Source organism: Lampetra planeri, chromosome 1, assembly GCF_965212315.1.
Source record: "Lampetra planeri chromosome 1, kcLamPlan1.2.h2, whole genome shotgun sequence".
In the NCBI taxonomy this organism is placed as follows: Eukaryota; Metazoa; Chordata; class Hyperoartia; order Petromyzontiformes; family Petromyzontidae; genus Lampetra; species Lampetra planeri.
In genome coordinates, this window is record NC_136107.1 from 17676582 (window position 1) to 17703206 (window position 26625).

The 26625-nt window shown below is 52.0% G+C and overlaps 1 protein-coding gene across 1 annotated transcript; it reads right to left on the reverse strand.

Moving 5' to 3' along the window:
• Positions 1–4744: 4744 nt before the first annotated feature.
• On the reverse strand, positions 4745–14652 carry LOC144719311 (uncharacterized). The gene is made up of 3 exons (XM_078595145.1): positions 13823–14652; positions 7891–8078; positions 4745–5044 (listed from the first exon to the last, which is right to left on the reverse strand). The coding sequence occupies exons 1-3, from the start codon at positions 14556–14558 to the stop codon at positions 4829–4831; spliced, it is 1140 nt and encodes a 379-aa protein (XP_078451271.1). The 5' UTR covers positions 14559–14652; the 3' UTR covers positions 4745–4828.
• Between the last annotated feature and the right edge of the window lie 11973 nt (positions 14653–26625).

The window sequence follows — 26625 nt, forward strand, 5'->3', positions numbered from 1 at the left end:
ACCACATCACTCCATCTCTTTTCTAGCCCGTGTCCACTCTCTCCACAACTGCCCCACAATCACACGCACAAATACACACACACACACAAATCTTCGCGCACTCCTTCACGTAAATATTTATTCAACCCGAAAAACTGTCCGCCCCTTCCGGATGTCCACCCCTACCAGCGGAACTCTTCATCATCACCAACGATCACTCAAACTTACAGACCACAAATTACGGTCAATTATCTCCCCCCCACACCTCTCACGTTTTCAACATTCAGCTCGCAACAACAGTGCGTGTCCGCCCAGGGCCATTTTGTACACGTGCAGCCGTCAGTGTGGGGGAGCGGTGGGAGAGTGATTAGCGCACTGCGCTATGAACCCGGATGTCCGAGTTCATTTCCCAACCGTGGCATTAGCCTCCGTGTACAAATGATAACCGAATAGGTTTTGTCGCCCGTCCCCTCCGCCTCACCAACCCCCGCTTGACCTGCGTGGTGAAGTATGCTCAATCAGACCACGCGCGTGGAGAGGCTTTCCTGCAGCAGTCCGTGCCCCTGCCCTGCGATTACTTTCTCTGCCCTTCCACGGATTTCCCCGACCTTCCTTAGCCTTCCTTCCCTGAGAAGGTTGACGTTTCGGGCAATGACCCTTCTTCAGAGCAGATAAATAGCAACGATTGGCTATGCACTTTGAGATCGTACTTTGCATTGTGAGGCCAAAATAAAACTGGGAAATGTTTTAAGTTAATGAAGGAACAATTTGAATACTGAATTTACAGTTTGTTTATTGTTACATGAATATCTGTTGTATATTCGCGTACAAAACGCTGGAAACTCACCGAGATGGTTAATCGCAAATATTGTTACTAAATGTATGTAGGAAGCAGTGAATATGATTAAGAGCACGTTTTCAAATCTGTTATTTGAATTAAAAAGTTATTACAAAGTAAGGAATTCCAATTTATACGAGGTTACGTGATAATATACCGTAATGTGTGTGCATATGCGTGGTTTTAATTTAGTATACGGCGGAGGATTAGGGATGTTTCATCCAGCAGTGGATCGAGCATGGCTGCGGCTGATGATGATGGCCCAAATATAGACACACACACACGACGTACCCAGCTAAACAGTCCAGGGGGGGTCAAATTGTTTTCGTCCCAAGAGGACTAAGTCGGAAATATGTTTTCTCAACTCTGGTTTTACTGCATCCGCCCCATCCAGAAGATGAATATATTTATAGCAATTAATATAGAAAAAAAATCAACATACAGAATTACTACTCATTACATTCAGTTCCCGAACTGAAGATAAGAAGCTTCCAGGACGCGGAGCGAAACGTCGGACATTGCGTAATGCCGGTCAACAGAACCTACGCGACAATCAGTGAACTTCCATTCACTTCGATGAACCCACCAAAACGCCTTTGTGTTGTTGTAAATAGGACCACGCATGTGCACATAGCGACGCGTGAAGGGTAAAGGACACACACGAGGGTAGCCGCGGGGCTAAGATCATCAACTCGTGTTTATTCTACACAGCAGCAGCGGCGGCGGCGGCATCAGCAGCAGCAGCAGCGTGGTTCCACGGACGCGTGTCAGTCCGCACGCCAGAACTCAGACGGGCTAACCCCCTCCCTACACACGTAACACTGGTCCGTACTTTAATATATATTAAAGCAACGCAATGTCATGAAACAATGAGGCACGCTCACCATTGAGACGCTATTAACAACGAGAGAGGAAACACACACACGCGCGCGCGCACACACGTCAAGCCCTTTACACTGTAAACATTCTGATCATCCTGAGTAAACACTTTAACGGTGGCACGCGCGCAACGCCGTAGTGTGTCGGATGTCCTCTGTGCGAATGCGTGCCAGACAAAGGCGCAGCCCTGCAATGTCTCGCCCGCCGTCACCGCTGGCGGAGATCCCCTCTCGGAGGCTGCTTGTGGCCAATTCCTCCACGCTGGCCAGACGTCTCGGAAGAGGTGGATGTACCCACACTTTACCCCACCCATGTATACCCGCTGGGTGGACAGAGCGCACGGGAGGAAAGAGCGGGCTGCGGTCGACGGAAGAACCTACTGCCACGAAAAGGCAACCCTTTGCACTGTGCTAAACACGACACCACGGCGAGCGTCGCGTATTGTGTATGATACGTGTGTATATTTAGCGAAGCGATACAAACTCTTGAGTAATTAGATTGTTTAAAATAATGATTAACTCGCGTGCAGCAAATTCACGCTCGCCGATTATGTGCCGACCAACATCAATATCGGGATTGAACCAGACCCCAGTCCTCGTGACCCACCACTGCGCTCCTGTTAATGGTTACCAATTATTCTGTTATCAAATATAGTGGGGGTGGGGGGATGCTAGTAAGACGCTGCACGTGCCTGATGATTGGTTAACAAGTCCCACGTGAAGTAACCGGAGCTGAGTGAAATTTAAAACAAACGCAGCACACTCGCCAATGACACTCTGTGGCATTAAAAGGGAACATTTTATAATAGGGCGACGTTTCCAGCAAAGGCCCTTTTTAAATAGCACGTAAAATATTTAAATAGTTACGTGCTATTTACGTGCCCTTCATAGCACGTAAATATTCACGTGCTATGAAGGGAAGTTGCCCAAAACGTCGCCTATTGCATATTATTCCTTACAAAGGCAGTGTTCTTTTGGACAACACTATGTTGCGTGTTTTGTTGTTGTTGTTGCTGCTGCTGCTGCTGCTATTGTTGTTATCTGTGCTCGTGCACCATTGGCAAAAGCAGCATCACCAAAAAGTTCGCTTGATATCAAGAGCGCTGTCTCTCTCCACGTCACGTGGGACGCGCGCTCTCCACACCCCCCCCAACCTCCCACCGTCGTTGTCGTCGTGGCACCGTCGTCGGGGGCGCTTCCGATGATGGCTGAGCAGCAACAGCAGCAACAACAACAGCAACAACAACAGCAGCATCAGCAGCAGCACAGTCCTCCGACCACAAGCTCGGACTCTCGTGCTTTTGTCTTTGCAAGGGGTGGGGGTGTTGGGGGGTCGGACTTCTCAGAGGTGCTGCTCACGGCTCCCTGTCGCCCCGAGGCCTCCTTGGTTTATCTGTCTGACCTGGCCTCTACGGTGGCGAGATGTTAACTATCTCGCCTGGTAGACAGGAGGTCGTGGGTTCGATGCGGATATCTGACGCCAGCTGTATATTTGGAGTGTGCGTGTTCTCCCCGTGGTAACGTGGATATTTCTCCAGCTCCTCCGGTTGTACTCTCCATATTTCGAAACATGCGTTGCGATAACAGTATTTGGCTCCTGTAAAATGCCAATAGATAAGTCACGCTGTTGATCAATCATTAGTGGCCAGGTCGTTTCTAAAAAAGAGCTCGAAAGCTCAGTGGGCCTTAGCTGTTATCTCTACTCCTTCAGGTACTGCCCGTCGACAGGCAGTGCAAGAGAGTGGGTGCAAAGGCAAAGACCACCCAGCATCGTCTTAACAAATTTTTTGGGGCAAGTGCTATTTGCGAGTCGCACCTATGAAGGCGAGCGGCTCGGCACATGAGGGGGGTGGGTAGCCAGCACCACGCCTGGCGGCCTTTGTCTCCCCAGTGGCGATGTTTACACACCGCACCGCGTACTCGTTTAATGCTGAGTCGACCTCAAGGAAGCCCAGGCCTGGTTCATATATTCGTCACTGGTGTCGGCCGTGAGCGGGAATCGAGCTCGGTTAGACTGGTTCAGAGCGCAGTGTGCTAACCGCTACGCCGCCGCTCCACATACACGCACACACACGTACACACACGCTCACAAGCACACAATCACACACACATACTCACACACACCACACTCGCCCTGCATTGCGGTCACTCAACATTGTCCTCCAAGCACATTCATGAATTATGCCGAGCGTGATTTCGTTATCAACATATTTATAAATGTATACGGTGTGAACGCGATCTTCACGACGCTTCGTGTTCCAATCTCCCTGTCTCGTATTCACCTTCTGCAGCGCTCGCTCGTCACCGTGGCGTCCGCGATGAACACCACCACCACTACGTGACTTTTCTTTCGTGTTGTGCGCGGTGCTTTTAGCGCCACAGCGCGTGGATTTGTAGCGTTTGCTTTCATTTGTGTTTGCTGTGGACTTTGTGTATTTCATATCGGAATCGCCTCCAGTGCTGTTGCAGCTGGCGGCAATAAAAGTTGTTTACAAGTCTGTCTCTCTCTCTCTCAGTCCGTAACGGCAACGATACCATTGGGTTATCTCGGGGAAAGTCCCCCTGTGCCTCGCGAGTCTTTGGGAGGAGAAGGAGGTGCGGCACTGCGTGGGATGGTTTGGGCGAGTTCTTTCTCAACGCGTGGTGTTTCTTCGCAAGAGGACGGACGCTCGACTATCCGGGGAAATAACCCCCCCCCCCCACATCACGAGTGCAAAGGTCCGCACAGATGGATTCATCAATCCACTCGCTGTAATACTGCACTGCCATTTTCTGACCACCTCCCTAATTCAGCAGCACGTGCGGCAGTTTTGCACATCTCTATTTGATCCACCGACATTCGACTCCACGGCGCTGGTTCAGGGGGCGTGCATCACCATCTCCGACCCGTTCTCTATAACTCCCCCTTTGTCTTGTGTGTGTGTGTCTCAACATATCTCCCATTGATGCTGGGTGTCTCTCTCGGTCTCAGCGTCTTTGTTTCTTCCCCGTGTGTCTCAGTCGTGTCGCAGTGAATCTCCCGATGACTCCCTCTCTCCATCTCTTCTTGTTCTTCACGGATGCCGGAGAACCGAGAGACGCGGGCGGACTCGCTGCTCTCGTTGGGAGTCAGAAGACAGGAGGCGCCGCGCTCTCAGTCGGAGTCGTCGTCGCCGCTCTCGGGGGGGCTGCTGCCCTCGTTGGAGCGCCCTGCCCCCCTGTCGTGGCTGCCCCGGGGCCCGGGCAGCTCCGCGGGCAGCAGCTGCTCTTTCCGCACGTGCGCCAACTCCGTGTCGCGCACCGAGGCTCCCTGCTGCCCGCCCTTCACGCGCTTCCATTTCATGCGCCGGTTCTGGAACCAAACCTTCACCTGCGGGAGAGCCAATGGGCGAATCATCACGATCGAGATGTCACCGCCATGGCCAAAGCCGTGGGATTGATGCCGCCACCACCACCTGACACCTCGCTACCAATGCGTTCTGCACATGGGGGGAGGGGATGGCTGTTCACGGGGAATAAAAAAAAACAGGCCCTTTGTAAGGCCCTCTTGCGTGTGATGTCTAGAGCAATTTGCCCCTCTCCCCACATCTCCCCGTCTGTGCGGCCCTGACCCCCTAGCTGCTACACACGAGACACGCGGCTTCCACATTTCAAGTTGTGCCCTACCAGTGTCCCACCATCTGATATCAGGAATTCGCCTTCCTCGCTGGACTCGTGGAAACCGCTCCAACGCCACCCAGCGCAACCATTACTCCCCGACTCGTGCGGAACAACGCTCGCCTGCCCGTGGACTCTCGTCCACTACGGCACTTCTCCATCCTGTTTCGCCTTGACATTTCTAGCAGCCATCTCTGACAGCTTTACTCAAATTCATACCAAGAGCTTATTTTCTAACTGATAGGCATTTTATTTTCATCAACTAAGGTAGAGACCCTCGAGATTCTCATAGCATTTCATGACAGAAAAAAATACGTGGGGATCCGTCTGTTTAGAGAACCGATTACAATAACAGAGAAAATGTATGGAGATAAATACATTGTAATTCTCAGCCTGTCTCCCGCCGATAACAGTATATACTAATAGGGGTTTTCCCCCTTTTTTTTGGCAACAAAACTGACACCTTTTGCAAGGAATCATGTTCACATTAACCACAATACTTGCAGTAAAATGCAAAAAAGAAAAGGTGTCAGTTTTGTTGCCAGAAAAAAAGGGGAAAAAGCCTATTAGTATATTTTGGTACTGGCAAAGTAGGCCTCATGATGATCTCAGTATACTTCGTACATCTTTGTATGCGTGGATGTTGAACTTCTTTCGCACCGCTGTAATGCACAGGGCCATCGCTGTCACAATATTCAAACAGAATCTAGAATTCAAACAGTTATTGGGAGGGAAGTAATGGGACCACTAGAAATAATTAAGGTGTCTATAAATTAATCGTATTTTGTCGTTTTTCTCCAAATGCATCCTGATCGTACTAGCAGCGGCACGTCACGAGGCGAAGAATCAATTCTGAACTCCCGCAGTGAGCAGTGTAACACACTAAGACCTACTGAGCTATATAGCTCTTTTTTCAGAAGCGACCTGGCCACAAATGACAGTTCAACGAAGTGGCCTATTATCACGTGGAAATGTATAGCAGCCAAATACTCTAAACTCACGTTGATTCAAAATGTGGAATCGAAAGACCCGGAGAAAAATCCACGCGACCACGGCGAGAACATGCAAACTCCAAATATACCGGCGTCATGGTCGGGATCGAACCCACGACCTCCTGTATACCAGGCGAGATAGTTAACATCTCGCCACCGTAGAGCCCAGGTCAGCCAGAGAAACCAAGGGGCCTCAGGGCGACAGAGAGCCGTGAGCAGCACCTCCGAGATGTCAGACCTGTATAACATTAGCGAGCTACGTCCGAGATAACTTTAAGTGACTTTTTGTGTGCCTTACTCTGACATTTAGAATTCTCCGAGCGAAAATTGACCAAATAATACGTTCCACGGGTAGAACAGCACTGGAAGGGGTGTGGGGTCAAGAGGACAATGCAGAGGTGGAGCAATGAAGCCGGTTCGTACGGCATGTGCCACGCGTGTGTTGTGGCATCACGGGGTGGGGGAGTGGGGGGGTGGGGGGTTTGAGGAAATCGCTGACAGAGGCGGCTCTCCACTTGAGGACGAACTGTGGCAGATTCGTGCTTTCATTGCAATGAGTTCCGGTCGAACAGTGTTCATGCCAGCCGGTGGCAGGACATTACTGTTATTCTGTCCATTCGTCCAATTTCCTCATGGTTTATTGGCTGTTATTGTATTTTTGCATTGATTTATGAATACAGAACCAGACAGCTCAGTCGCCAGACTACAATTAATAAATAATAGCTGCGAATTATGATGGTTGTTAACGTAATGACAGCATCACACTATTCATTAACGAAATAGCATTCACATTATACGCCTCTACGTGCACAATTTGACAAAATATGTAAGAACGCCAATGATAATTTACAGCCCTCTATATCTCCACTGCTGGATAAAGGCCAAGCCGTGGTGGCCATGGTGGTTGTTTGACCACGCGTCATCACGCTGGTCAGAGCGGGCTTGGTGAAGGGATGGCAAAGGAGGGGTTCAGATATCACTCGGCACTGATTTTCGCCACGGTCTGGAATCGAACTCAGGTGGCTGAGATTTTAGCGCAGTGTGCGTGCGAACCACTGCGCCATCGCTCTGGAACACGGAACGTCTGTTTCTAATTTTGACGAAAAAAAAAACTGCCGGTGTTGCCATCACTCAACGTGGAAAATCGCAGTGGCCGTGATTTTCTTTCTGCCATCTCGTATCGAACGTGAAACACGCACACTGCATATGAGGGTCTCGCCACGCCCCTAAAGGGTCGTGGGAGTTATTCGACCATACTTCACCACGCTGGTCAATACGGGTGGAAGGCGAGGAGCATAGGTTGGTACTAACTCTCTCAATAGCCGGCGCGCGTGGGTGTGTGTACGTGGATCTTGGCGGGGACCCACACCCACCACGGACATACACCCACTCACGCACCCCACACATTCACGCGCACGTGGGTGGGTGTGCGCGTACGTGGGTCTCGGCACGAACCCACACCACCCACGCACCTTACACCACGCACGCACCTTACACATTCACGCACACCCAGCCGCCACGCACGCGCTCGCGGGCGGGCGGGCGAGGAGGTTGTTTCGGCACGCACCTGCCGCTCGGTGAGGTCGAGGTTGACCGCGATCTCGTATCGGCGCAGCCTCGTCAGGTAGTTGTGATGCGCGAACTCGGCCTCCAGCTCGCGAATCTGCTCCTTGGTGAAGGCCGTGCGCTCCTTGCGGGGTCGGGACCCCGACGCTTCGCTGCGAGGGCACGGCTCCGACTCTTCGGGGCTGGCGTCTGCGCCGCGCGCGAGTTCACGACGTTCACAGGTGGACGCATTGCGCGCTGACGCCGCGTCGACGGTGGTGCACAAAAGCACGCTTGATGACGTTTCGGGCAATGGCCCTTCTTCATAGCACATGAAGAAGGGCCACATAGGGGGACATTTCCAGCAGTGGATTAACAGAGGGCTGTTGCACGGTTTAAGCGCCGGAGGTGATTGAACATCGAATATACGAACACTTGTCCAGGGAGGACACGCGGATACAGACGCAAACGTTCATATGCAATCAAGAAGACAAAGATCCCCCGTATATCTTTGAACAGACTGTTATAAGACAAGTGCTGTTAGCGAACACGTATGAAGGCCGGCACGGCACACGTAGGGGGTGGGTGGTCAACACCACGCCCGGCCGCCTTTGTCTTCCCAGTGCTGATGTTTACACACCGCACGAGGTACTCATTTAAGGCTGATTCGACCTATGGGAGGCCCAGGACCGGTTCATATATTCGCAACTGTTATATTGGTCACCAGGTTTGTAGCAAATTGTGCTAACTACGCAACATCTCCCCAACAAGTATACAAAATACCAATGCATACAGACACATGTATACACATTCATACAGACACAGACGTACACGCACGCATTCATGAATTTACACAAAGACGAACACACGCAGCCGCGCAGACAGTATACACATACTCGTGTGTGTGCGTGTGTATATGTTGTATATATACGTACATAATTCGTTTACAAATGGAAAAAAATAATAACCCTAAATAACACGTGTGCTATGAACAAGGGTCACTGCCCGAAACGTCGCCGATGATGTTTCCCTTTAAGTCAGAATTCTTGACGACCGTGTTGAGTTGTTGTTGTCTGTGCATCACTGCCAACTCACCAGCAGCACCACCAAATAAAGTGTCTACAAAAGAGTTTGGAAAATCTAGAGGACGACTTTAAGACTGTATCCCTCTTCAAAGATTTATACCTAGAAAAAAAATATCCATGCACGTGTTTTAATTTCAATTGAAATGAATGCACCGAATGAGTTGGAATAATGACAACGTGTTGAAACTCAAACATGTGGAGCGATTTATCGTCGTGGATCGAAAGACGGTGACTGAGACACTTCGTGCGCCCTGCTTGGCTTCTACGAATGAGACCGTGGCATTGTCCGTAAATACAAATAAATAAATACGCACACATATAGAGCATTCAAACACGCCAAGCTTCAACGCAGGACAACATTATATCGCGCCATATTCGTCATCAGCACCGGCGTATGATGTCATCACGGAAGAGAGGGACAGGGCACGGGGGATATCAATGAAGGGGTCAATGCACAATTATACGATCGATCGGTCTCATCAACTCACGAACGGATCTCAGGAACGGAATCCATTCGTAAGTTGGGGACTGCCCCGTACTCTGTCTGCTTATGAAGAAGGGCTCTTTCCGGAAACATCAGCCTTATTATGTACGGTATATGTATCGAATTTGAAAAGAGGAAGCCCATGACTCGTTCAGAAATCGCTCACAATTGATGTTCGCCGCGACTCGGAATATAACTAAGTTTACTGGAGTGATATTGCAATGCGCTAACCACAGCGCCACCGCTCTATTCAAGTATTCTTTACATTGGCACATTGTATAACATTGAGTAGGCACAGGACGTGCCTACTGTTGCAGATGATGTTACGGGGTCGTTAACGTCTGCATTAAAGTCTAAGTGATGTGCTGCTCGGCTCCTGTTTACAGCGACGAGCCAGTGGCGGAAATTCCACATTCCTATGGCGGGGGCGAACAGGGGTTTTAACGTGTGTGGTTTTATGTTATAATCGACGTGTATTTGACAGCAGACGGCAGATGCTTGCGTAGACGCGACTCGGGGATTGTCGGCCGTTGCAGGGTACACACACGCATTTAGCTGATAAAGTGGTGCAGGGCAGGGCCATGCGAGGCAGTCAGTGGCACCTCAACCTTTGTCGTGCAAGCATCTCGCGGACAAAGACAAAGATCCCACCGTATAGCCTTAATAGACTGTTGGGGCAAATGCTGCCGTGAGCGAGCACCTATGAAGACCGGCATGACACACGAGGGGGTGTGTGGCCAGCGCCTCGCCCAGCCGCCTTTGTATCGCCAGGGGCGATGTTTACACATCGCACCAGGTACTCATTTGATGCTGAGTCGACCTAGGGGAGGTCCAGGACCGGTTCAGATAACCGTCACTGGTGTTGGCCTTGACTTAAAGCTTTCGTGGCTGCAGGAATTAATATTCTTTGGGTCTTTCGGTACAGTCACGTCGATAGGTTCAAAGAAAATAACAAAAACTACAACATTTCGATCGCAACACAAGCGGTCGTCATCAGGAAAAGGGGGTTAGCTTCTAAAGGCAAACTGTTTATAAAGGTTTAAAATGGGCGTAGCCCAAATGTCAGAAGCATGGGTAGGGCAGCTAATGTTAATGTAAGTGATGGGCAGTGGGCCGCGATTGGCGGTGGGTTTCCACCAATTAAAGGGCTGCCAGGTAAAAATTTGCATGTTAAGATAAGATCGGTGAGTGGCCTCCACGGCGAGTGCGCTGAGATGGCTATGATAATGTGAGAGATTAGCATGTTAATGTAAGATGGCAGAGCCATTGCCACGTCGAGGTACGGTGCGCAAAGGTGGCTGTGTTGGTGTGAGAAATTGAACGTGTTAATGTAAAATCAGAGCCAAAAAGAACAACTAACATCGGAAGGTGGCAGGATGGGAACATCACAGCCAGTTATGACTTAAACTGGTTGATAAAGTCCTTCCTTGATGTGGTCATCTGGCCACATGGCCGACCAGCTCTGAACCAATTCCTCAACCATCCATATATACAGACATAGACACAATTTCAACCGAGAAGATGGGTACAAACTTAGCAATCATTGGAAGGACGTTATCAACCAGTTTAAGTCATAACTGGCTGTGATGTTCCCATCCTGCCACCTTCCGATGTTAGTTGTTATTTTCAGCTCACCGATTTTACATTGACAGGTTACATTTCTCACACCAACACAGCCACCTTCGCACGCTGACCTCGAAGTGGCGGTGGCTCTGCAATCTTACATTAACACGCTAATCTCTCACATTAACATAGCCACCTCAGCGCACTCGCCGTGGAGGCCACTCACCGATCTTACATTAACATGCTAATTTGTACCTGGCAGCCTTTTAATTGGTGGAAACCCACCGCCAATCGAGGTCGCTGCCCATCACTTACATTAACATTAGCTGCCCCACCCATGCTGCTGACATTTGGGCTACGCCAATTTTAAACCTTTATAAACAGTTTGCCATTAGAAGATAACCCCCTTTTCCTGATGACGACCACTTGAGTTGCGATCAAAACGTCATAGTTGTTTGTTATTTTCTTTGAACCTATCTACGTGACTTTACCGAAAGATCCAAAGAATATGGTGTTGGCCGTGAGTGGGAATCGAACTCGTTTCGCCGGGTTCGTAAGCGCAACGCTCTAACCGCTACACAATCGCCCCCCACTCACTGGCACACACATATATACACCCGCCTTCACACTCAAGCACGTGTTTATAAGGCAACTGCAAAACACTGACAATCATGCTATATTAGAAACAAAAACTTTTGCTGGCTCGCTGGCAGGACGGCACCTGCGGATGGAGGGACGGATGGACACTCACTTCCAAAAGACGTGAAGGCTGCTAATACAGTACAATCATAACAATTGGTATAATGCACAGCCCTTTGTCAATCCACGACTGGATGAAGACTTTCCGCACAATTTCCCACGCCGTGTTGGTCATGAGGCGTTTTTTTTTGCCATACTTCACCACGTTGGTCAGCGCGCATTGGTGAAGGTGGAGGTGGGCAGTAGACATCAATCAGTCGCCACTGACGTCAGCAATGGCCCAGAATCAAACTCAGGTCACCGGTTTCCCGCAATTGAAAGGATAATGGCGACCCAAATATTATTTCCCAGACGAATGCATAATTATCCTAAAAAAAAATGTCATTAAAATCCATCATAAAAAGCTGATAATGACGTCATTTTAACGGATAGTTTATAACATTTGAGTTGGTGGCCTAAATTATGAAAAGGCCGCACATTCAGTTATTTCGAGCTGGTGGTCTGGATAAGGCTGATAGTTTTTTGGCATGCAATGCTATACACTCATTGCACCATGTACCCCTCCGCGCCTCAATCGATGCAGCACATTTCGAGACCGCTACTGTGACATCCATCGAAATCCGTCGTCATCGCCAATGTGTGCTCATAATATATCGATATCTACATCGGATCAAACCTCGCGACCGTCTCGCGACTCGTGTTTGGGCCACCCCTAACTTCTGCATCCTTCCGCTCCTCCCGCTGTGAAAACATCGACGTTGCTCCGTGCAGCTGTGTTGAGGCCGTACGTCGCCTCCTCCTCTCCCTCTCCGCATCTCTCTTGACCCTCTGCTCACGTTACTCCGTTCCTTTTCCATCGTTTTTCCCATCTTCCTCTGCTCTCTCGCTTCCCTTTGCCGTTCCTTTCCCAGACAATTACATCATTGACCCTCCTGTAAACCCCTTCCCGTATGGGGTGCCACGGCTGGAAAGCTGCGAGTAGCAATCTTTGCACAAATGGCACGGACATACGTGTGAAAGAACTTCATGGCTCATGGGATTTCTCCAGGATAAATACAGATTCTGATTCACACACGCACAGAGACATCTCTACATACATCCACAGTATGTACCCACAACGCATATATGTATCGCCATATGCTTACACATATTCGCAAACGTAAAAATACACATATACACACGCAGACACATATCTTCACACAAATACATAAAGATACGTACGTGCATACATACATACACTCACAAATATAGTATATATATACAAATACACACATCCGAGGTTTGTGTCTCATTCGCTCCGAACGTGGTTATATATATAGGACTTGATTTCTAGAAGATAGAACGAAAACATTACAAGGTCGCACTCATGAAACAAAAAGTGCATGCCACAAATGAACCACAATAGCTTGCTGATCTCGTCAAGGAGCATAAACCATCACGCCATCTCCGGTCATGATCATCGCAGCTGCGGCTTTTGGCGAACCAACGAAAAAAGACGGTGGTCACCGCATCTCGCGGCGCTTTCAGATGCGCTTCTGCGACCGTCTGGAACGCTCTTCCTTCCGATATTAGGAAGCCACTGGAGCTACGCACTTTTTAAAATAGATTGAAACGAGTTACTTTAGAACTGATTTTTTGTGTTTAGTTTGTTGTCCTTCCCCCGCACCTCTGATTAGCACGGTGTGGCCACATACGGTGCGAAAGAAGTTCAACACACATACAAACTCGCCTCGTTGTACAGGACTTGATTGATTCAAATAGAGGCACTCTGGCAATTACATCTCCTGCGTAGCAAATAGAGAGGACAGAGAGATTGAGTGTATAGTGAGAGTTGGAGACTGCTCTCTATTCCAATTTTATATTGGCATATGAATAATTGTAAATTTAATATTACATTTTTACTTTTAAGGCAGTGGTATATGTAATCGTTTCCATGTTGTTTTTGCTCGTGCACCAGTACCAACGCAAGTACAGAGTTGTAGAGAACTTTATTAAAAGAGAGGAACTCGCCTCGTTGTATAGTACTTGGTTGATAGAAGAGAGGGACTCACCCAGTTGTATAAGTACTTGGTTGATACAAGAGAGGGACTCACATAGTTGGTTGATAGAAGAGAGGAACTCACCGCGGACAGAAGATTCCACCACGGGCTTCCTCCTGCCGGCAGTCTTCTTCCCGCACTCAGACGCGTTCGGCTGATGTTGCTGCTGCTGCTGCGGCTGCTGTTGCTGCTGCTGTTGCTGCTGTTGCTGTGGCTCCAGGCTGCAGGCAGCCAGGCGCGGGGAGGTCTCCCCCGCTGAGGCTGCGCTCGTCGGAGAGGAGACCGGCTGCTCAGCGGCAGGGGCGACCGCGTGCAGAGTGGACGCAGCGGCGAAGTGCGACGACCCTTGGCGATGCTGATGCTGCTGCTGCTGATGTTGCTGCTGATGATGTTGCTGCTGCTGATGATGATGCCACACGGACAATTGCTGCTGCTGCTGTTGTTGTTGCGGATGATGGCTGTGATGGTGTTGTTGGTGGTGGGTTTCTTGTTGGTGCTGCTGCTGGTGGTGATGGTGCTGGCTGCTGACGCTACTGCTGCTGCTGCTGCTCTGATGATGATGGTGGTGGAGCTGGTGGTGATGGTGGTGGTTGCTGTGGTGGTGGTGGTGATTGTGTCCGTTCGTCCGGGCGGTGAGCCCTGCGCCCTCGCTGGCTACAAACCCCGAGGATACGAGGCACGAGGCGGCGATGTCGGGGAAGGGCACTCGCTCTAGGGCTCCGCGGCCGTGCAGGGCTACGGGTGGGAAGTGATGAAGCCCTGGCGGTGGCGGGACACCACTGTGCGACTGGTTCATGTAGCTGAATACGGCGTGATCCATGGCCAATCTCTCCCAGCAAACGAAAACAACAATAAGGACCAAACCAAACAGAAAAAAACAAACGTAAAAAAATATATATCAATGAAACCGCAACAGAATCACTCTTCTACGTTGCGTCTCCAGTACCCCCACGCTTAACAATCCTCCAAGCGAGCAATCATTCGAGATTCTTGACAACAACACCAACAAAAGCCAGACACCTTCTAAGATAAAGGTCACTCAGTCACTCGCTCTATATAGACAGACTCGCACGCGCACGTGGACGCTGCTGCCTCTGCTGCCAATACTGCGCTTCTCTGTGAAGCGGTGGCAGCAAGCCGCAGCAGGAAGGAACCCCACGTCAATGAGAGTGATCCTCTCCCCTGCCCTTCCCTCCTTCAAGACGGCCGCGTAGGAGGAACAGGAGGAGGAGGAGGGAATGCGATCCTCCTGTTATAAATAGAGAGTAACGAGAGAGGGGCGGTCTACGGGCTAACAGCACCACCACCATCATCATCACCACACGCGTCTTTTCCAAGGCGCGCTGTGGAGCAGGGAGATGCAATTAAGCCCCGAACGAGACAGATCCTGATTCACAATTGTTGTCGTTGTTGGGGTCAAATTGCGTCAATAATTTGTGTCGTGAAACCCTCCTCCACCCGACACAGCCAACGAATTAAGGTGTCACAAACGTGGCCAAATTGTATGACTGCTTCAGCGGCACCCGCCGTTCGTGTCGTTGTTGGAGAGTTGTCTCACGACACTGAAATGGGTAACGGCGCTTCGCTGAGCTGACGGTTACAGCCAAAATGAATCACCTCTCAATCGTAATATCGGTCGCGAAAGCCGACCGCGTGTTGAAAAAAAGAGACGGATTCTCTACGAGAAACAGACTCGCGGGTTATATGCAAAGTAGAGCGCGGGGCGGGCCAGATATAATTATAGGGGTTAGTGGTGTGGGGGGAGAAGGGGGGGCACCCTGCTTTTAGTCGAGCACGTGGGTGCTTCCACGTGCTCGAGCAAGTGCGCTTGATTAGCAAACGCGTTGTGCATGGGAGCAATGGCGCAAGGGTTAGCGCACTGCGCTACGAACCCGGCAGAGCCCAGTTCACGGCCAAAACCAGTGACGATTATCTGAATACGTTCCTGTGCTTCTCCTAGGTCGGCTGAGCCTGAAATGAGTACCTGGTGCGCTGGGTAAACATCGCTACTCGGGAGATAAAGACGGCCGGGCGTGGTTCTGGCCACCCACCCGCTCGTGTGCCGTGTCGGCCTTCATCGGTGCCCGCTTAACAGCACTTGCCCCAACAGCCTGGTAAGGCTATACGGGGGATATTTGTCTTTGACGTGTGCATTTATACTCGAGTGTGTGTACACGTGTATGTGTGTATCAATACATCACGTGTAGGATGCACACAGAGAACGTGTATCCACACCCGTATGTGTTGTGTACGCGTGTATGTGTGCATTCAAGCCCTTGCGCCTACACGTGTGTGTATGTGTGTGTATCTCGAGGCCTTATGCGTCTGTGTAGCCACACCCGTGCGTTAACGTGTGTCACACCGATGCGCGTATGTGCATACACGTGTTGGCTACGTACAGAGCGAAAGAAGTTCAACATACATTTACATACGTGTGTGTGGAATTATAGCCATATCCGTGCGTATATATATACAAACGGGTGTGTTTGTAACCCGTGTGTGCACACCGACCAGTTGATGTGTACGTTTCGTCGCACGTGTGCGTATACTCACCCGTGCACGTGTAATGTTTCCATCCGTAGCTTGTGTGTGTGTTTATGAGTAGGGGAGCGGTCGTGTAGCGGTTAGCGCGCTGCGCTATGAACCCGGCGACCCGGGTTCGATTGCCGCTCACGGCCAACACCAGTGACGATTATCTGAACCGGTCCTGGGCCTCCCTTAGGTCGACTCAGCCTCAAATGAGTACCTGGTGCGGTGTGGAGACATCGCCACTGGGGAGACAAAGGCGGTCGGGCGTGGTGCTGGCCACCCACCCCCTCGTGTACCGTTCCGGCCTTCATAGGTGCTCGCTAACAGCACTTGCCTCTATAGTCTGTTAAGGCTACACGGGGGATCTTTGTGTTTATGAGTATGCGCTACGAATGCGGCAACCCGAGTTCGACTCCCACTCAGGACCCACAACAGCCTTGTGTGTAAAAATCACCACTCGGGGAGACAAAGGCGGCCTGGCGTGGTGCTCGCCATACTCCTGTGCTGTGTTGTATCTTCCCGCTCACGGCCAACATCCAATGGCGATTATCTGAACCGGTCCTGGGCCTCCCCTAGGTCGACTAAGCCTCAAATGAGCACCTGGCGCGGTGTGTAAACATCGCCACTTGGGGAGACAAAGGCGGCCGGGCATGGTGCTGGCCACCCACCCCCCTTTGTGTGCCGTGCCGTTCTTCATAGATACTGCTCGCTAACAGCACTTGCCTCAACATTCTGTTAAGACTATACGGGGGATCTTTATCTTTGTATGTATATATATGTGTGTGTGTCGGGGGTGGGGGGGGGGACCTCGTGCTGTGGCGAGTCACCTGCTGTTGTCCATCAGTCGTGGCCGGGCGGCTCCAGACCAATTATTGTCGGTATTTTTTTTTATGAGGGTGCGGTAGAGAAAGCGGGGAAAAGAAGAGTCGACGCAGAGGCGCGCCTCTCGCGCCAACCCCTTTCCAAGCGCCAACCACTTTCCAAGCGAAAGGATTCATGTCTGAATTAACCAAAATGCAAACAAAAACACACTATGATAATACATGCATTGTCCTTGAAACAGATTGGTCCACACCAAGGGAGGGCTTTCTTTTGAGCCTCGACCCAATTGGTGCTCGAGCAGAGGACGCTAAATGGCGTACAGCTCAAAGACAATGCACTATCAAAGTAATGAGGGCTCCTTGTAAAAGGTTTCAGTTTTGTTGCCAGAAAAAAGGGGGAAAACCCTGTTATTATATTTTTGTAATGTGGGCATAAACGACCTCCCGGAAGTGACGTCATGGGGGGAGGAGTTACGTCACGTGGGGGAGAGAGTAAGGGTCTATAAGGGGGGTAACCGGAAGCAGTAGGGAGTGATCGGGGACTGGGAAAGTGAGAGGCCACGCAGGGCGAAGGGTGAGGAGAGAGTGGCGAGGTCGCCACACACCCGAGCCACGAGGATCGGCACCGTCGGCCAACGGGGACCGACCCCGGGGCAGGAGGAGCAGCGAGGAGGCTGCAGAGAGCAGCGGGTCTGCAAGGGAGGAGTCGGGCAGCAGGGGTCTGCACGAAGTGACAGCAGTGGGGCTGCTAGGAGGGAGTTGGGCTATGAGAGCGACAGCAGCCTGGGGCTGCAGAGTGGAGAGTATATAGGGGAGTACCGTGAGGGAAAAGAGATCGAACCCAAATAAAGGACACAGGACAGAGAGAAGCGTCCGAGTCTTTTATTACACTGGTGTCAAAAGTGTAACGGTATGGCTAAACAACTGAGAAAAAAGAATATTCCGTCTCCGGCATCGGCTTCATCTTCCGACGACGATGACCTTCCTCCTGCGGTGGACCCGACTCCGGCAGAGGAGGAGATCCGTGCTGGGACGAGTGCGGGTCCAGGGGTCCAAGATGTCGCCGCGTCGGCGGACCAGTCTGCACCAAAGGACGCGGATTTGAGATGGAGTCAGATGGCGGAGCAACTTGAAACTCTCAAGAACGTGCTTGCACAGTTGTGTGTGCTCTTTACGCCGAGGACGGCGTCGGAAGGCGATGTTGGTGGTCCGCAGGAGCCCGGGTTGTCTTCAATGTCGACGCCATCAGCCACGCGGCACGAAGACGCCATCTTGGGCGTGGCGCACGACGAAAGGCGGGAAGCCGCCATTTTGGGCCCTCCGCGACGGAAGGCCGCCATCTTGTCGACACCACGCTGCGACGCCATGTAGAACATGCCACCGGAAGAGTCAGCGGCTGGAGGGAACGCGCCAAGGCGTCGCAGTCGTCACCTAACGACTGTCAAGGAATTCTCCATCGGGGGCGATTGGAGTGCGTTCGCCTGCAGATTTTTGGCAGCGGTGCGCTTGGCGAGGTGGACTGACGCCGAGGCATTAGAAGTTCTTCCGACTCTCCTTGATGATGAGTCCGTTAGATTCTTTCGCTCTATAAAAGCCGCGAAGAAGAAAACATTGCGTGGTGTGTTCGACGAAATGGCAGACGCTTACGAGCCGCCGGATGATGCTCATCGCCGGTTTGTGCAACGACAACGCGCATCCGAGGAGTCTCCGGTGGCGTATAGGGGCGCGGTACTGGAGCTGGCAATGGCCGCATACCCGGAGATGGAGCCTGACCTGTTGGAACCTCTCATCCTGGGGAAGATGTTGGAGTTGTCCTGGGATCTCGGCATTCCCATGCCGGTGTGCGGTCATGAGAAGCTCACATCCCGGGCTGCGGCTAAGTGTCTGGACGCCCAGTTCAACCTGCGCCGGTGGAAGCAAGTTACGGCGTGGACGGGTGGGCCCATCGTCGAAGGGGGAGCCGTGGGTTGGGACCCCAAGAAAGCTGTTTATGTGCCGGACGACAGGAGCCCGCAGGAGCTGTCGGCTGCCGCTGCTCCGTGGCCGGAGCCGCGGGCTGCGCTGCCGACACGGCCGCGTCGGGACGGGGCGCCCGCAGCAAGGCGCAACAACATCGACTGCTTCCGCTGCGGGCGTAAGGGCCATTATGCCAGGGACTGCTGGGCCCGCGTCCCGGGTCCGCCCCAGCAGGAGGCCTCGACAGCGGCCGCTCCAAGGAAGGATTCGCCAGCACAGGCAAGTCGGTGCGCACCAGACACCCGGCAAGGCTTGACACCTCACTCATCACCGTTGTCATGCGATCCGGGTGTTTTAAATAACCATTGACTGTGCCTTGTCGTTCGGTAACGCAGTGGCGTAGGTTGGCTCGGCGGGTCGTCGCGGCCGCTACCGGTTCGTCCACCGTACCTGGGTCGATACAAGGGGTGGACGTACGGATTTTGGTAGATTCCGGAGCGTCCGCGACCATTATTTCGGATGTAATATTCCATCTCTTGAACATCCCACCAGAGGCCGTGAGTCCGGCTTACGCTTCCTGCGTCGCTGCGAACGGGGGTAGCATGGGCATTGTGGGCCAGGTGTACGCTACAATCACTATCGGGGGAGTGTCGGCCTCGGGAATTGTGTTAATTTCGAGATCTCTTGCGGTTCCTTGTTTATTAGGGACCGATTTTCTGGCCAAAATGCCCATTCTAATTAGAATTAATGAGAACTGCATTCAATTACCGGAAGGCCGTAAAATTGCCTTTTTGCCATCGCCCTGGGGGCGACCTGCTCCTGTCGCCCAGGTGCAGGCGTTGTCCGAAGTGTCTGTTGATATTCCACCTGGCTCACAGATTCTCATTCCTTTGCGTTATCGGAAGCCTGTACCTGGTCGTCAAGGAGCGATTGGGGTTTTGTTGTCACCGTCCGCCACCATCACGGGTGGATCGGCGCTGGTTGGGGCACAAACTATTGTTCGGCCAGGACAGCAGCCGTTTTTGCAGGTGCTTAACGCGAGTGCCGAAAGCGTGTGTGTGCCGGCGGGTACCGTTGTGGCACATGCCACAACTGCGTTTACAGCTCATGATGATCTGTCCGGCCGGGGGGTTGTTGGAGGTGTTTCGGGCCCCGGAGCTGTAGATGACCGCTGGATTGCTGAATTGTGTGGGGAGAATTCAGCTCTTTCCGGAAAACAACGTTGTGCGATTCGTAAATTGTTATCGAGCTATTCTGATGTATTTAGTTCCGATGATTTGGACTTAGGACGCACCTCGTTGCTTTACCATCATATTGACACAGGGGACGCTGCCCCTATTCGGTTGAACTCGCATCGGATGAGTCTGGCTGAGCGAGAGCATGTTCGAGGGGCAGTGGATGACATGTTGGCTGCGGACATAATATCTCCGTCTAACAGCCCATGGGGCGCACCTGTTCTTTTGGTCAAGAAAAAAGATGGCAAATTGCGATTTTGTGTAGACTTTCGTAAATTAAATAAGGTGTCGGTGGCAGATGCGTATCCCCTGCCGCGTATGGACGACTCTCTCGATGCCTTGTCGGGGGCGAAGTTCTTTTCAACGCTAGATCTCTCTTCGGGCTTCTGGCAGCTTCCCCTCGATGAGTCCTCGCGAGAAAAGACTGCTTTCCGTACGCCGCAGGGGTTATTTCAATTTAACTGTCTTCCGAAGGGGCTGAATGCGGCCCCTGCCACTTTTCAGAGGTTGATGGAGTTGGTATTAACGGGGTTGCAGTGGGAGACATGTCTTATATATTTGGACGATATTATCGTTTTCAGCCGCACATTTGACGAGCATTTATCGCGGTTGGAGGCCGTGTTCACCAGGATGCGTTCTGCTAATTGAAATTTAAGCCCAAGAAATGTCACCTGCTGCAACACTCCGTGCGTTATTTGGGGCACATCGTCAGTGCGGAAGGGGTGGCCACAGATCCGTGACTGGCCAACCCTTGCCACGGTGGGGGATGTGCGTCGGTTTTTGGGGTTCGCCTCATATTATCGGAGGTTTGTTCCAAATTTTGCTACGATCGCGAGGCCTTTGCATCTCCTGACGGGTAAAGGACACAAATTTGCTTGGGGACCGCCAGAGGAGGCGGCATTTCGAGGCCTACGCGATCTATTGGCTACGGCACCGACGTTGGATTATCCGGATTTTGCGCATCCCTTCATTCTGGATACGGACGCGAGTGACACGGGCATTGGGGCGGTGTTATCTCAGTCCAAAGATGGTGTAGAACGCGTGGTCGCGTATGGTAGCCGGGTTTTGTCTCCCGCTGAAACCCGCTACTGTGTCACTCGCAGGGAACTTTTGGCTATTGTTTTTTTTCTCCGCCAATTTCGACCGTATCTGTACGGTCGTTCGTTTATTGTTCGCACGGATCATGCGGCCTTGCAGTATGTTCTTAAAATGGACCAACCATCCGGCCAGCTGGCGCGATGGTTGGACACGCTGCAAGAATTTTCCTTCCAAATTCACCATCGGAAGGGAGTGCGCCACGCTAATGCGGACGCACTTTCCAGGCTGCCGCAGCGATCCCCTTGCGCGTGTGCGTCGGGGACCCATAGGTGTGGCCCGATTCAGCACCCCCCTCCGCCTGTCGCGCTGGCAGTCGAAGTGCTGGAAGCTCCGCTTGAGCCGGGGCCGGCTGATGCGGGGTCGGCTGATGGGGGACCGGCTGATGGCATTCTACATCTCCCGAGGTCTGTGTGGATTCGGGAACAGATGTTGGATGATTCCTTGGTAACGTTACGTAAGCGGCCTATGAATGGGAGTGGGCGACTCTGTGCGGGCGGCGTGCCGGAAACCGCTCTCCGTGATGGCTTGCTGATGTGGAGGGAAGGGATGCAGGAACGCTGGCATCTGGTTGTACCGGCATCATTGCGGTACGAATTGATTAGGACTCTGCATTGTGACACGCTTTTACATCTGGGGGTGCAGAAGACGCTATTGACGCTGCAGCGAGACTACTATTGGCACGGCATGACGACGGATGTCGTCGGGCACGTTCGCGCGTGTCCCGATTGTGCCCGCCGTAAGCCACCTAAACATCCATATGTGCCGCCGATACAATCCATCCAGGTGTCTCGAGTTAATGAGTTGGTGGCGTTAGATATTTTGGGACCCTTTCCGCCATCCGCTAGGGGAAATAAATATTTGCTGGTAGGGGTGGAGTACCTCTCCCGCTGGCCGGTGGCCTGGCCTTTGCCTGACCAGTCAGCGGCGTCTATCACAGACGCCTTTCTTTTTGGGTATGTTATGGACAAAGGGGCGCCGGAGAGGCTCCTTACAGACCAAGGCCGGAATTTTTCCTCGAAATTGTTAGGGGAGGTGTGTGCGGCGCTGGGTACAAAAAAAATACGGACATCTCCCTACCACCCACAAACGGATGGTATGGTGGAACGGCTTAATCGGACCCTGTCCGCCATGTTGTGCCAGACGGTTAGTGAAAAACAATCGGATTGGGATTTGCATATCCCTGGGGTGCTTTCAGCGTACCGGATGACGCCGCATGCGGCTACAGGATATTCGCCGTTTTTTCTAATGTACGGTCGTGAAAACGTACCGCCGATTAATGAACAGTTGGGAACCGAGGCGAGGGGACCTGTCAAGCCTCTTCCTGATTATATTCAGGACACCGTTCGCCGAGTCACTGAGGCGCGGGTGGAGGCTCGCATGGCTACGGCCAAAGCCCAGGCTCGGAACGAGCGGTGTGCGCGACGTTCAAAAGAAGAATGCCCTTGGAAAACGGGGGACCTGGCCTGGCTCCATTGTCCACAGGTGCGGCCAGGTACCTCTCCTAAATTACATAAGCCATGGCAAGGGCCGGTTCGCCTCATCGAGGTTCCCAACCCACAGTCGGCGCGTGTTCGGTTTGGTTCTCGGCGTTCGTTCGTCCATACATCTCGGTTGAAACCATACGTGGCCCCTCGACCGGATGCGTCATCTCCTGAGGTTGCCTTGCCGGGGTCTGTTGCTGCCGACTCGCCCGCCCTTGCCTGTGCCTGCTGACTTTGCTAGAGCGCCTGTCGTGCCTTTCACAGACGAGCCGGCCGTGACGCGGCAGGGGAAAGAAGATCCAGCTCGAGGTGCGCCTACCACGGCTGCGGAACCTTTGAGGCCCGCAGCCCTTCCAACCCCGCCGCGGACACGATCGCGGGACGCCTCTGATGCTGCGCCTTCGAAAATAGGGGACCGGGACGTTGCCAGGCCTCCAATAGCGACAGACGAACTTCAGCCTGTTGCTCTTAAAACCCTGCCACGTTCCCGCTCGGCGGGAGGGCCACCGACCGTCCGGGACGGCCCGGCGACCCGCACCCACTCGAAATCCCTCACATTTCGTTAATTATTGTGTTGTGTTCTTGTTCCTTCGGTATATTATCGCGTGTTCTGTGTCCTTTTTCGTATTCGGTCGTGTTCGCTCGCATTGCTTATTGGAGTTGTGTTCAGCCGAGGTCGGCTGGATTTTCTCTACGGGGGAGGGTGGTGTAATGCGGGCGTAAACGACCTCCCGGAAGTGACGTCATGGGGGGAGGAGTTACGTCACGTGGGGGAGAGGGTAAGGGTCTATAAGGGGGGTAACCGGAAGCAGTAGGGAGTGATCGGGGACTGGAAAAGTGAGAGGCCACGCAGGGCGAAGGGTGAGGAGAGAGTGGCGAGGTCGCCACACACCCGAGCCACGAGGATCGGCACCGTCGGCCAACGGGGACCGACCCCGGGGCAGGAGGAGCAGCGAGGAGGCTGCAGAGAGCAGCGGGTCTGCAAGGGAGGAGTCGGGCAGCAGGGGTCTGCACGACGTGACAGCAGCGGGGCTGCTAGGAGGGAGTTGGGCTACGAGAGCGACAGCAGCCTGGGGCTGCAGAGTGGAGAGTATATAGGGGAGTACCGTGAGGGAAAAGAGATCGAACCCAAATAAAGGACACAGGACAGAGAGAAGCGTCCGAGTCTTTTATTACATTTTGGTACTGGCAAAGGAGGTCTAATGATGTGAGCCGGTAGTGTAGCGGTCTGTGTATAGCTGCACTACTTCGAAACCCGGGGAACCGAGTTTGATTCCTGCTCACGGCCAATCCCAGTGACGCACCGGTGCTGGGCCTTCTCTAGGTTGACTCAGCCTCAAATGAGTACATGGTGCGGTGTGTAAACATCGCCACTAGGGAATCCAAAGGCGGCCGGGCGTGGTGCTGGCCCACCCACCCATCTCGTGTGCCGTGCCGTTCTTCATAGGTGCTCGCTAACAGCACTTGGCCCAACAGTCTGTTAAGGCTATACGGGAGATTTTTGTCGGTGTCACGTGTGAACATGTGTCTCTTGGGGTCATATACGTGTGCGTGTGTGTACGTGTGTAGAGATGCGTATGAAGATTTGTCTCTCGGCCATGTAAATGTGTGATGTACTGATATGTGTGTGTGTGTACGAGTGAAAGCGTGTATGTATGGATAGCGGTCGTGTAATGCTTAGCGCACTGGGCCATGAACCCAGATATCTTAGATCGAGTCTGCTCACGACCAACATCAGTTTGGTTAATATGTGGACATGTCCTGGACCTCCCCTAGGCTGACGACTCAGCGTGTAAATAAGTCTTTGGTTTGGTGTATAAAACATCAGTACTTGGGGAGACAAAGGCGGTCGGGCAATGTCCCCCAACCCTCTCCACCTGCGCCGTTCCGACAACTATGAGTGTTCACTAACAGCACTTGCCCCAACAGTCTGTTGAGGCTATACGGGGGACCTACTGGACATACCTGGAAAAGAGCTTCATAACTCATAGCATTCTATCCAATCTAAATAAAGGACAAAGATTTTGATTCTGAATTATGTCTTCGTGCGCAACGACCGACGTTAGCGGCCCTTGCGCACATCCCAACACGGAGGAGCCACTCTTCTTCAAAGCGGCATCACGCCCCCCCCCGATCGCGAGGCCGGCCTGTCGCTAATCGGGAATTTCGTGCGTAATCCCGCTCTCCGGGATGACTCGGAGCGTGCCTGGACGCTGACCGAGCCAGGCGAAGAAAGAGAACACCTCCTCGAGGAAGATCCGTGCAAAAGCCTCCTCTAGCCGGTGGGGGTGGGGTGGAGAGGGCACGTAAACGAGTTGGTTCCGCACGGGATCCGTGCGCGCGACTTGGATGTCTGCGGCGGTTGCACAGAAAACAGCCTTCGTCCCTCACCGGGAATGCTGTCTGTCACGCAACATACCTATGTCTGTCTGTGTGTGTGGCGAAGTAAACATAGCCTGTTGGCTTTCAGACCAAACTCTGGCAGAGACCCAGAAGGCCGAACCGGACCGAGTATGTGCTTGCTTAAACAAATGCTTCTTGGTTATATTTGTATGGAACGCCAATATGTAGGTTGGAATTCTCTCGCACCGTACGTAGCCAACCGTGCTAATCGGAGGTGCGGGGGAAGGACAACAAACTAAACACAAGAAGCAGTTCTAAAGAAATGAGTTGTCAATCTAGACTTCACCAAACGTCACAAATATTGTTAAATTCACATGCATGTGGAGAGACAGCGTGGAGTTGATAATCCACCGAAGATGCGGCACAGAAACGCATCATGAGTTTGCGTGGTGAAGTATGGTCGAAATAAACCCCATCACGACCCGCACGGCGTGAAGAGGCCGTACTCCAGCAGCGGATTGATAAAGGGCTGTACGTGTGCACGTGACCATAAGGTTACACTTTTTTTTTCAATAACGAAGCTTCAATCTCGTGCCAGACAGCCCACGTGGGACGCACGGGTTTGTATCCATATAAGATCAAATATACTCGCAGCTTTGCACCCGTGACACAGGGGAGTACAGAAGAGTCAATTATTTAATTAATGGCAATAGAAGAAGGAACGGGAAAAGGAAGAGAAATCATGGGAAATTAGTGGAAAATGAATGGAGAAACTGGAGCAGAGTGCCAGGAGAGATGAGGATAGAGAAGACGAGGCTGTACAAGGGCATCGACACCGCACGGAGCAGCGTCTGTTTTCGCAGCGGGTGGGAGGTGAGGAGGGATTCAGAGTGTGGGTGGCCACGCATAAGTCACGTGGTTTACGGGAGGCTTGAGCTGATTTAGATGTTTCGTATTCCCACGACGCGTGCGTACGTGGCCTGCATCATCATCATCATCCTCTAAATACAGCCACGGATATGTTGACGGATATTTGTTCCGAATTTCGCTCGTGACTCGAAAACCAAAAGTAGTAGCACAAAGATGCGCCAAAACACCATAAATCAACACACACACACAACACAATTCACAAAATGTACACATTCCTATTTTAAGATCGCGGGAACCTGACGGGAAGAGCGAGAAAATGCAGTGCGCGGAGAGGACTAAAGACTCGGGGAACTCATCTACCGCGCCGCAATCAGGAAGCCGCGAACACTATGTAACACGATTTTTGTTCCTGGGTAGTAAGTGTTATTTTCTAAATGCGTATGCCTCAAAAGTATAGAAAATTGATATTATACCCCACAAACTTTGCTTTTGTGACCAGGACTTTACGTGAAGGAATGACACAAATGCACACCGCGTTTTCTCATTGAAAATAG

Bases quoted from the DNA above. Each gene is read 5' to 3' on its own strand.
- LOC144719311 (XM_078595145.1), bottom strand. From the start codon at position 14,558: ATGGATCACGCCGTATTCAGCTACATGAACCAGTCGCACAGTGGTGTC. The intron at 8,079-13,822 runs GTGAGTTCCTCT...CGCGCGGCGCAG, and splicing joins GGTGGAATCTTCTGTCCGCG to ACGCCAGCCCCGAAGAGTCG. The intron at 5,045-7,890 runs GTGCGTGCCGAA...GCTCTCCCGCAG, and splicing joins TCGACCTCACCGAGCGGCAG to GTGAAGGTTTGGTTCCAGAA.